The sequence below is a fragment of the Drosophila santomea genome, chromosome 3L (genome assembly GCF_016746245.2).
Source record: "Drosophila santomea strain STO CAGO 1482 chromosome 3L, Prin_Dsan_1.1, whole genome shotgun sequence".
Classification (NCBI taxonomy): Eukaryota; Metazoa; Arthropoda; class Insecta; order Diptera; family Drosophilidae; genus Drosophila; species Drosophila santomea.
In genome coordinates, this window is record NC_053018.2 from 20,276,213 (window position 1) to 20,287,359 (window position 11,147).

General features: G+C 41.9%; 3 protein-coding genes across 3 annotated transcripts; all 3 read right to left on the reverse strand.

The window, feature by feature from the left end:
- Positions 1-373: 373 nt before the first annotated feature.
- Positions 374-3,422, reverse strand: LOC120449391 (serine protease inhibitor 77Ba). The gene is made up of 5 exons (XM_039631834.2): positions 2,912-3,422; positions 1,525-1,954; positions 1,184-1,454; positions 758-1,126; positions 374-698 (listed from the first exon to the last, which is right to left on the reverse strand). The coding sequence occupies exons 1-5, from the start codon at positions 2,925-2,927 to the stop codon at positions 432-434; spliced, it is 1,353 nt and encodes a 450-aa protein (XP_039487768.1). The 5' UTR covers positions 2,928-3,422; the 3' UTR covers positions 374-431.
- A 721-nt stretch (positions 3,423-4,143) lies between these two features.
- On the reverse strand, positions 4,144-7,111 carry LOC120449219 (alpha-soluble NSF attachment protein). The gene is made up of 4 exons (XM_039631587.2): positions 6,878-7,111; positions 5,805-6,120; positions 5,427-5,747; positions 4,144-5,327 (listed from the first exon to the last, which is right to left on the reverse strand). The coding sequence occupies exons 1-4, from the start codon at positions 6,967-6,969 to the stop codon at positions 5,178-5,180; spliced, it is 879 nt and encodes a 292-aa protein (XP_039487521.1). The 5' UTR covers positions 6,970-7,111; the 3' UTR covers positions 4,144-5,177.
- Positions 7,112-7,667: 556 nt separating this feature from the next.
- LOC120449035 (serine/threonine-protein kinase polo) lies at positions 7,668-10,757 on the reverse strand. The gene is made up of 5 exons (XM_039631318.2): positions 10,401-10,757; positions 9,531-9,755; positions 8,689-9,471; positions 8,195-8,623; positions 7,668-8,137 (listed from the first exon to the last, which is right to left on the reverse strand). The coding sequence occupies exons 1-5, from the start codon at positions 10,497-10,499 to the stop codon at positions 7,943-7,945; spliced, it is 1,731 nt and encodes a 576-aa protein (XP_039487252.1). The 5' UTR covers positions 10,500-10,757; the 3' UTR covers positions 7,668-7,942.
- Positions 10,758-11,147: the final 390 nt, after the last annotated feature.

An 11,147-nucleotide genomic window follows, 5' to 3' on the forward strand; every position in this document is an offset into this window, starting at 1 on the left:
CTGTCCGGATAAACGACGAGATTTCGGGTTGACACTAAAGTATATATATAGTAGTATATGGTGCTTATAAGCAAGCAGACGCTACTATGCGGTTGTCACGCCCTCTTTTACGCCCACAAGCCGGTAGAAACTGGCCCTCATTTCTGAAAAATGATAGCATTGCACCACGAAATGCCAACTCCTGTAGTGACATGGTAAAAAGTTTTTGTCGATCGTAAATATTCTTTAATTCTCTATTATTGTGATATGTTTTATTCGATATTTTCAAAGATTATTAAAGCAGCAAGAGGGAGCTTTGGAAGGATGCACTACGGCAGGCCAACTAGGCCGTCGCTACGCCTGATTCATCCAAGGATCCGTAATGAAAACACCCTTTTAGTCTTAACGTAACGTGTTTATTGTGGTATGTGAATGAAGTCTAAGTCGGATCCTTAGGCCGCCTTGGGATTCCGCACTTGTCCGGCGAAGAGTAGCAGTCCGGTTGCCTTTTCCACGATCATGTACTGGAAGGGCCGGTTCAGCTGGAACTTGGGCGGTGTGGCCTTGTTGGACAGCGCTGCCTCCGTGACAGCTCCCGCCGTGGTTCCCTGCTCGTCCACGATGATCTTGGTCGAGTGGACGACCAGCTTGGCAAACAAGCCGGACGACATCCGGCTTAGGTTGGCGTTGTTCTCGTCAAACAGATCGCGAATGCCCATCTGAAATCGAAATGTATTTGAAATATTAAGGTCCAGATTGGATTTAGAAGTTCTCCCACCTCGATAAGGACTTCCTTAAGAGTGAAATCTGTGGAAGTGACAAACTTGGGCATCATGACCTCCACTTCGTTGTCCTCGGAGGCCCTGTTCCGGAATGCCGCCAGTCGCTGGAGGATGGGCCGTAGTCCCAGGGTCTTCAGATTGTTAGCCACGTCGTTTAGCTTGAATCCGCGCTTGGGCAGCACCACGATCATCGCCAGACGGTCCTGGGTGCCGTAGGGCAGCTCCAGCACATAGCCGTCCAAACCCTCTACGTTGGTGACGTAGGCGAAGTTAGCTTCCTGCACCATCATGGGAATCTTTCCAATTACCTCGCCGTTCTCGCTGTAGAAGGGTTCCTCCCTTGTCAGCGTTTTGTTAAAGGGAAACTGCAAGCGAAAAGGATATTCGAAAAGATTTATAAAGTAGATAAGTTCATCTCCCACCTTCCATTGGCCCTTGAAGTACAGAGAGGACAGCAGAAACATCTTCGCTCCATATATATCCTGTGGCAGAATGGTATAGGGAATAAGACCGCGGGTCGTGCGATTTGTGTCCTCGTTAATTTGGACCACGGAATCCGGGCTATAGAAGTCCACTTCCTTTGGCTGCACATTGTAGTTCTGAATGGCAACGCGGTAGTTGTCCTTGATGTGATACCCCTTGCTGGTGTAAATGGCCTGCAGGGTGGCCACTTCGATGGTGGAAGTGGTGATGCTTAAGAAGGAAGAGGGTCGTAAATATGCGTTCCATAAATACGTAATTCATTTAAATTCGATAAACTCACTTCAGAAATGAGCTCCACACCTTGTAGGCTCCTCGCAGCTTTTCATCCTCGACATTGATCCGCAGGCCTTTTTTCAACTGGTTGTAGGTCTCTCCCTCGGATCCCTCGTATAAAAGTACCAGGAGTGACCAGACGGAGAAGGGCGATATCATGAAATCCCTGTTGGCCTTCTCCACCTCGACGGAAATGCGCTGTAGGAGATCGAGGGCGAAGTCCTGGACCCCCTGCGAAATGCTGACCAGGACATCCGTATCAAAGTTGCTTCTCATGGACTGGATATGGCTGACTCCCCCTTGAAAAGCAGTGGGAGCTGTGAAAGCGGTAAGGGGATTGCCCACTGAAAGCTGGAGGGGCACTTGGTTGTTTTGAGGATCCGCCGAGCACAGGAAGATAGTTCCCAAAAGGAGTGGAATGCATACCACCACGCAATCTGGATGTATATGTATATTAGAACGTTTGAATGATTTTATTGTCATATAATTGTACCCCCTACTCGTGGAGTAAGAGGGTATATTAGATTCGTTGAAAATTATATAACAGACAGAAGGAACCATATAAAGTATATATATTCTTGATCAGGATCAAACCAAGTCGATCTGGCCATGTCCGCCTGTCCGTCCGTCTGTCCGTCCGCATGAACTTCGAGATGTCAGGAGCTATAAGAGCTAGAAAGTTGAGATTGCATGCAGACTCCATAGAAATATACATTTCTATTGATTTGCAGAAAAACTTTTTGCGACGCCCACACTTTTGAAAAATGTTTTGATATTTTTTCATTTTTTTATTAATCTTTTAAATTTCTCTCGATCTGCCACGCCCACTGCACCGCCCACAAACCGCCAACTTCTGTCAGTGTTGAAATGTCTCGTTCGCACTATAGCGTTCTTTCTTGATTTCAAGTACTATAAAGACAGGTTACAATTCGCTTTAAATAATCATTTGAATAATAATCATTTAAATAATATTTTGAAATCCAACCGTCGACCTTCGGATTACTTTTCTAAAATCTAAGTCTAATCTACATAGTAGCCATGTTGACCAGGAACTCCGAATGATTTTAACCAACAATTTAATTTTGAAAAGCTCCCTGAAAATCTGATATAGATATTTTCGGTCTAATCAAATCTAACGAAATTCAAAAGGCATTCGCGTGAGTACTATGTACAAATTCCCAGATGCGTAAAAGTAAGCATTTTCCAATTGATAGCGATGATCCATTGACGACCTCATGCATATGTTTGTACGTAATAAAAAATGTATATGTGTACATATGTATGTATTGGCTGTGTACGCTCGAGTACTTGTAAATATTAAATCAGTTTATTGATTGCCTTTAAAACAACAGTCACTGGGAAATATTCCATAATTAATTGGCTGCGAAGCTTACCTGGCATTTTAACCATTTTGAGGCTGGGATCGGGAATTGGTTCAAGCCTCGCTTATCAGACCTTCAGTTCAGGCAGGGGTTTTAATATTTTATTATTAATTGTGCACACAAATGAATCACACTTTTGCGTAACCATGTGGGTGTGCATCAATTATTGAGAGGTTTTTAAACCTTTTATTGATGTATTTTGGGGTTTTTCGATGTTGACAAAGCGACGTTTATATAGACACTGTTGTTGGTCGGTGTTATTCGAAAACCGGAATGCACTGGGAGTTCCACAGATATACAAATACACAGCCGCCAGGAGACAATACGTATAGATGGGTGTTCGCGTATGGGTTTGGCGTTTATATAGTTCTATTTATTTATTTCAATTTCTGGACCCAGCTACTGATGCTTTTTTTTGCCAAGAACTCGATGGCAAATCGATCCCGAAGGCACAACAATGAGACTCACAAGTTCCCAAAACAATATGAACTTAACACACGAGCATCAGCTGAGTGACTGAGTGACTGAATGACTGAGAGTGTGCTCCATCTACAATCCAGAGCCCCGTACTGACATGGTCCCATACTGACATCCCATCCCACCTCCAGCACTCAGAGAGCCCGACTCCAAATCAGTTTAGATTCGGATTCGGATTCAGATGCGAGAGAACTGCTGTATTGATATGGGCAGACCTTTGTCTGCCGCTCTTGACAATGAGATTCGCGAAATCAGGTGGAATCACTACTATGTGGTTATTCGTTGTGCGGACTAATACAGAAACTGGTTGAAAATGCCGGGGTAACTCCAGTCGCACTTTTCGATGTGAAACTGTTCCGTAGATTCCATCGAGCTGTGCTTGAAGCCAAGATGTTTTAAGGGCAACTATGTACATGCTACATCTATTCAAATGTATACGCAATATGGTAAGCCCATGGATGGTTAAGATGATATTAAACAAAAGTTATTTGTATGTTACCTGCAACTCAATAGTAATTTATATCAATTTATAATGTTAAAAAGACCAATACAATTACTTGAGTGGAAGTTTGAGCTTGCCATCTCATATCCCTAATATCCCCTCTAATATCCCTATCCGAACAAATCTTATGTTTCCCAACTGTTGTATAGCTCAACAAAAAATAGTTTTCTCCCAAGGGCACAGGTGCAAACTATTAATAAAATAGGCAGGCGATATATATTTTGCTGGACTGGTGGTGCGTATATTAAGAAAAAAAATATCTGGATACGAAGACAGGATGACAGGATTAATCCAAGCATTAACTTTATTAAAGTATTTTAATTGGAAATATCTGTGGCAATGCATGCATAGAGGCATTGCCAGGATCTTTGCATTAGTATTAATTAAATGTGTGGGGGATTCAGTGGTGTTGTGTGTTACCTGGATATATTCATTCAATAAATTGATTTATTTATTCATGTTTTTTATTCGGCCTCAGCGACCGCGTAATCTTCGCAACTTCGTCGTAATTTCATTTTTTGGATTATAATTCGCATCGTACATGTTTATAGTTAGTTGATCTACTAAACATCGTTAAAATTTTGCGAGATGGAATTTTCTATAAATGTGACCCTCAATTATATATTAGAATTCCGTGTACTCTTTTGGATATTTATCAGGGTAATCGTTAATGTTTACTTGGACATATAATTTATTCGTAGGTTGTGTATATGAGTACAGTCTAACCTGTATATTTCATTTTATTTCTGTGCACTAAATGGAATTATAATTGGTTTAAAATTCATATTCGCTACCAGGGACTCTTTAGTTAATCTCAAAATTATCTAACACAGAACACACATAGAATGAAAGTTTTAAATTTATTTATAGTAGTGGATACGGATTTCTATAGGGTAATTTACGCATCAAAATGAAACACCAGCTTACTTTCTGATTGGCTACTTACACAAATAACAAGATTAATGCAAAAACAGACAAACATAACACCTCTAATTACTCCACATTAGAAATAATAAAGTTTTTATAGAATAGAGTAGCGCAATGTGAGCTTCGGCTTCTGCTGATTTCTTCATTCGTTGCACAAGCGTTAAATTAAACTCAGGAATACGGGTATATGGACTATTCAATAAGTTTAATTCACGCGTTTAAGCAGGCCTTCTTTTGGGTGCTTTCAGGTTAAGCAATGCAACACGTTTAATAATTTTCTTTTAGTTATATATAGGTAGATTAATATCCGAACCGAATAAAGCATTTAATAAATGTGTACGCGATTTTATCAGAAAGTTTAATTGATTTTGTTTATCGCAGATCGGGATCCTCGTCCGCAGCCTTCTTGATCCGTAGTAAGATAGTTGTGTACCACTGATCCAGCCGGGAGATGCTATCGTAATCCTTGACGGCCTCTGTAAATCCCTCGATATTCTGTTCCTCTAGATGCTCGCACAACACCTGGAATTCAATATTAAAATATTTTTAATAATGAGCAAGAGCTACAAAAACCAAAGACGACCCACGCGAAAAAGGTAACTAAACCAAATTGAAACGCACCTTGATGAGCTTGAACTCCCTCGAGTCCTGGAATGCTGGGTACTGCTGCGCATACTTTTCTATGGCGTGCTGGGCGTTCAGGAGGTCCACACTCAGGTGGCATAGAGCGGCCCTGAAGAAGTACTCCTTGGCACTGTACTTGAGCAAAGAGCTTTCCAGCGAGGAGGCCGCTACCTGCTCGTATATAGATATTGCTTTCTCGTAATCCTCCAGTTGGGCGGCATACTGGGCCACCTTCAGCATGCACTTGTTGGCCGAACTGACCGACTCTTCGCCCTTGAAGTAATCAGCCGCCTGCTCGTAGTGCTGAATAGACTTGGCCTGAAAGGAATCGCCTATTAATATGTAATAAGCCTTGAGGTGCACACGCGAACCCACCAGAGTATTGGGATCACTCTCGTACATCTCGGCGATGCTTTGGTGATGTTTGGCAGCCATCGTGAACCGTCCCATATCCGTGTAGATGTCGATGGACTTCATCAGGCAGTTGACTGCGCTCTCCACGTCCACCTTCTTATAGCAGTTGGAGGCGTCCACGTAGCAGGTTCCGGCATCGTGCCGACTTCCAGCCCGCGCATGGAGAGTTGCTGCCTCGCAGAAGCACTCGCCTGCCTTTGTCCAGTTCTTGGACATCTTGAACATGTTGCCAGCCCGCTGGTAGCACTCGATGGCGTCCTCCACCTTATTGGACCCTCTGGAAATGCGGTTATCGATTAGTAAAGCCTGATCTGTGCATCCAAAGCTCTAGAACACTAACTATTAACTAACGATGATTTTTATATGATTTTCTTAATATATGATTTTTTTTATTTGGACTTTAGTAAGTATTCCAGCTAAACATCGTATAGTATAAACTTGGATTTCTTTCTAGATGGTGTGCAAAAACAAAAAGAATTGTAAAATACTTTTAAACAATTTAAAGTTCAAAAAACATGTAAGTTCTCCAGCTTTTAATACCTTAATCAAACTAACATAGATAGCAAGTACGAACTGGAGTTTCAAAAGAAATAATAAAGAATTTATTTCTGTTAACTAACCTGGGGTCCTATCTACATATATAATTTCTTTGTTGCCTTTTCTACGATTGCTAAACTGTTTTACACTATGATTCATCAAAACCTGTACAAATGTTGTTTTGTGTTAATGTTTTGCATTATGGATGGCTTACTTATATATCCCACACTTTTTGTAGTTCATATCTGAAACTTATTATGTGTAAGTCGCACTTTTGTGTTATTTGGTTTCTGAGTGGAGGCGTAGAGTCCACAACTGCGTATAGGTGTTATGGTGACTAGGTGTATATACACATAAATGGAATGGTACTACGGAATCGCGAACTATTAGCGTTGTAACTGGAGCATCTGGGGAAGTGGAAGTAGCTAGTTAGGCTAGGCCAGACACTGCTCTTTTCCCCACTCCCCCAGCAATTGAGAAATTTCTTTGATACGAACCCGAACAGTGATCCCAGAAAGCCCTTCTGCTGGGTCAACTTCTTCTCCGCCTCGGCCATCAGCTGGAGCGCCTTCTGTTCGTTGTCTCCCATGTCGAGGAATTATGTCCGCCGCGGCACTAATTGCATCTAAATTGAAGACTTATTCGGCTTTTCAGCGAGTGTGACGTATTGGAATCTTTTTTCGAAGAAATAAAATCAATATGCTGACTTGGTGTGACCGCAGAACTGGGCCAGTGTTACCATCTCTTAGCAGCATATGCCAATAGCACTTTCCAGTGTTGTAAAGTGCAAGGAAGTAACGTTTTTTTTTTGTTCGAAATCCTTATCAACTGCATCAAAACCGATTTACATTTTTTTTGTATGCGTCATAATTTTCCATTTATCTGGAAGGTGACATTTTAATAATACTAGTTTTTTTAAGATGCCCTAATGTTACAGAAACGGGTACAGCTTTTCTTCAGATATTTTATTAAATTATATATATACGCTTTTTGTTCAAAGCAATTACAAATTGGATCCTATAGCTACAGGTATTTCGGGCCAAATTTGAGAATACATGTTCCGTAAAGCATTTAAACACTTTGGAGTCGTATTGTAACTTATGTATTATTTTAAAAGGCGCTACAGCGCATTACAAACGCACAATATTACACTATTAGGTTTATAATGTATCCAGCATTAAAATGGGTTATCAGTCGTATCGGTGAATATGGGTATTTCGAAACACGATTGCTTAGTTTAAACATTAAATTTGATCTCTTTAAAATTTATTAAGTGATCGGATCGTGTACGAAAACCATTAAACAGATTTATTTGTATACTTTTGAGGGGTGGCCCGACACTGACGATGAATATAACAGTATTTTCGATAAGAAGGGGGAAGGGGAAACGGCAAAAACAAATAAATTCTAAAAACATCGAACAAATCAATTTGATCAGGAACTACAATATTAAATGTGCATGGGAGAGGATACTTTTGGGGCTATATATGAAGTTGGCCAGGGCATTCGTGAATTAGGTTATAATAACTTCTGCCTTATAATGATAGTTGGGCTTGCTACACTTAAATGAACATCTTCTCCAGCATTTTCCTAAGTTTTTCCTGGGCATATCGGATCTTCTGGTACAAGTCTTTGGAGACGCCGTTCTCCACAATGGTTGAAAATCGGTAGGTGCGGAAATTCTTTTCCTGATCCATATAGGTTATAGCACTCATGCGGGGGCAGAGAATGAGTTTCATGTGATCCGAGAAGTTTAGCTAAGAAAAAGGATAATTCATTAACACCTCATATACGTTCTGGACAATAACACAAACCTGCACAGAACCATTAGTTAAATGCATAACTACGGCACATGTTGTACGGAACCAGGAGTGTAAGTGGGGCATACGCGAGATCTGATCGCTCTCAATGTTCACATTGTTGGCACCTGCCTTTACCAGGTGCTCGATCATGTAGCGCTTGAAGTACGACAGCAGCTTCATTTTCTTGTCAAGCGACTTGCAGTAATCCGTGGTGGTCATGTACGTCTCCTTGCCATCCTTATCGATGAAGTGCACGTTGATCTGATTGGGCAACAGGATCAGCTTTGTGGTGTCGTTGAACATCACGCCGATGCCCTCATCGCAGAGCTGGTAACCAAATCCGTACTTGTCGCTGTAGTCAACCCACTTCGATATCCAGAAGAGCGGCTGTGCTGCAGGATCGGTGTTCTCGTCGCCCAAATTGCCTTGCAGAATTCGCGGCTAAAGGAGTGATAAGGTTAAGAAGCCTTATATGATGTAAATTATATAAAGCAATAATTACTTACCTTTCCGTTGATAAGATTGGTGAGCTGCTGATACAGGCTCTCGATATCGCTGCGATAGTCCTCGCTATGGCGACACACCTGTGCTGAGGCGGTAATGGCGTCGTGCAGATTGGCCTTGAGGAAAGTCGACTCAAGACGGGTGTCGTCGGGCCTGATGCCGTTCATTTCCATCAGCGGCTTGCGGTGCATGGAATCCTCGATGGTGTCGTTGCTGCCGATACGCGGCGCCATTGTCAAACAAGAGCTGGGCAAGAACATGGGCACCTTGGAGCCCTTGAGGAACTCAAAGTTCAGCAACTGACCAATTGCCGGACGGCTCTCCGGATTAGGCTGCAACATGGCGATGACCATATCCGCCGCAGGTTTTCTTAAGTAGCTGGGCACGCGGTACTCGCACTTCTTGATTTTCGAGTAGGTGTCCTTCAGAGTCTTGGTTTCAAACGGCGGCTGGCCCACCAGCAGAGTGTACATGACGCATCCAATTGACCAGATGTCCACCTCAAAGGAGTGGCCCTTCTTGGTGAGGATCTCCGGGGCTATATAGTTCGGCGTGCCGCACAATGTTTTCTTTCGCTCGCCCTCGTACTCGATGCGCGTGGCCAATCCGAAATCCCCGATCTTCACGTGCAACAAATCGTTAAGAAAGAGATTGCCCAGCTTCAGATCTCGATGGATAATGCGGTTGTCGTGCAAGTACTTAACGCCCTGGATGATCTGGTAAATGTAGTAGCGGCACTCAAACTCCGTAATGCTTTTCCTACGTTTGTGCAGTTCCATCATAGACTGTAAGTCGGAGAGGTAAGTCATATTGGCGTATTTCACAGATGTTCAATTAAACTTACTCTTTTCTTGCACAGCTCTAACACAATGTAGATATTTTGCGCATCCTCAAAGTAGCTGTGAAACTTGACAATGTTCGGATGGTTAAGGCTGCGGTGAATAGTTATCTCCTGGGCGGTTTTCTCCTTCTGATTGTGCTTGATCATCAGCTTCTTGGACACAATCTTGCCGGCGAAGACGTCGTCGGTTTCTACATCGATGATCTCGTAACATTTTGCAAACCCGCCCTGCGTACATACATGTAATTTAATTGTATATTTACTTAAATATGTTAAAATTAAAACAAGGTCTGTGCTTTAATTTAAAATTTTTTTCTGAACAATTTTTATGAAAATAGTAAATAACGTGTAATAAATTGATCATAATTTGATGTATATTTTACATTCCTGTTTTGTATAAGCTAAATTGAATTATGTTTTACCCATAGAATCAGTTGGCAACATGAGTCACATGTTTAGTACCTTTGCCCCACCCCGTGGAGCCCTTTAAAGACAATTTTTAGTTGCCAACAGAACAACGAAGGAATTGCAGGAATAACTAAATGGCACGAGTCACTATGGTAGTTTGTCCATATAAACTAAAAAAAAAACCGCGCCAAAAAAAAAGAAAAAATTGAACAGGCTGCGAGCCGCACACACACACACAAGCAAACATTCCTACACACGGGCTCTCTTTTCCTCTCCTGCTCTTCACAGATAGCTACAAAAACAACAAGAGAATGATCAGCAAGGAAAACGGAACCAAAAACCGGGATGTGGAAATGGATGTGTGTATGTGGGTGCGTGTCTGTGTTGAGGTAAAGGTGTGATCTCTACGCCTCATCCCCGTGGGCATCTGAACTCGGATATCAGCAGATCCGCATCCGCACTCACCTTGCCAAAGAACCGCATGCGCTTGTAGGTTTTCCTCTGGTTGGAGTCGAAGAGGCGATCCGGAATATCCGTGCTCTTATCCTCAGGCTTCGCGGCCATCTTGCTCTCCTTTCTTCTTCACTTCGGACTCCCTCTTTTGCACTGATGTTCGCCTGGAGTTTTGCGACAATCCTCCTCGTTTTGCGTCTGTAAATCCACGGACGATCGGCTGAAAATGCCTCAGAAACGGAGATCCACACAGTTGACAAGAGAAACAGCAATCAAATCCCGGTTTTGCCCATCGAGTGCATGAAGAGCAAGCACAAAGCGGAGAACGCGCCGAAACCGTTCGATTTTTTAAATGCCAAAATGAATTGGGCAAGCGTCAGCTAAATTAGTGTGCCCGTACCGAGCACTTTCTGGTATGTATCGCGGAAGTGTTGAAAAACAATTTCTATAGCCGTTAACTCTTTGAATTTCTCTACTGGCGTTTATTTTGTTATTTTAAATGTAGTATTTTCTCAGATTGTTTTGCATAACAATATGTTTAGCCGCTATTGATTTGAGATTCTACAGAAACACTTTGTTTTGATTAAATTACTTCATTCACAGTGCTTATGCGATATATTTTGAAAATAAATAAAAAGGGTATCTTATTTTATATGTCGAATTTACTCAACAGTCAACATCGTAATCACCTTTTCTAGCCGTTATTAATTCGAATTGCTATAGCTTATCGTTTTAAAATACCGCATCTTATAATTGTTT

Coding starts and splice junctions, on each gene's coding strand:
- LOC120449391 (XM_039631834.2), bottom strand. Junction 1,127..1,183: donor ACTTCAAGGGCCAATGGAAG/GTGGGAGATGAA, acceptor TTTCGCTTGCAG/TTTCCCTTTAACAAAACGCT. Junction 699..757: donor TTAAGGAAGTCCTTATCGAG/GTGGGAGAACTT, acceptor TTTCGATTTCAG/ATGGGCATTCGCGATCTGTT.
- LOC120449219 (XM_039631587.2), bottom strand. CDS start 6,969: ATGGGAGACAACGAACAGAAGGCGCTCCAGCTGATGGCCGAGGCGGAG. Junction 5,748..5,804: donor AGAGTGATCCCAATACTCTG/GTGGGTTCGCGT, acceptor GATTCCTTTCAG/GCCAAGTCTATTCAGCACTA. Junction 5,328..5,426: donor GGGAGTTCAAGCTCATCAAG/GTGCGTTTCAAT, acceptor ATTGAATTCCAG/GTGTTGTGCGAGCATCTAGA.
- LOC120449035 (XM_039631318.2), bottom strand. CDS start 10,499: ATGGCCGCGAAGCCTGAGGATAAGAGCACGGATATTCCGGATCGCCTC. Junction 9,756..10,400: donor GCATGCGGTTCTTTGGCAAG/GTGAGTGCGGAT, acceptor GTATGTACGCAG/GGCGGGTTTGCAAAATGTTA. Junction 8,138..8,194: donor TAACTAATGGTTCTGTGCAG/GTTTGTGTTATT, acceptor CCTTTTTCTTAG/CTAAACTTCTCGGATCACAT.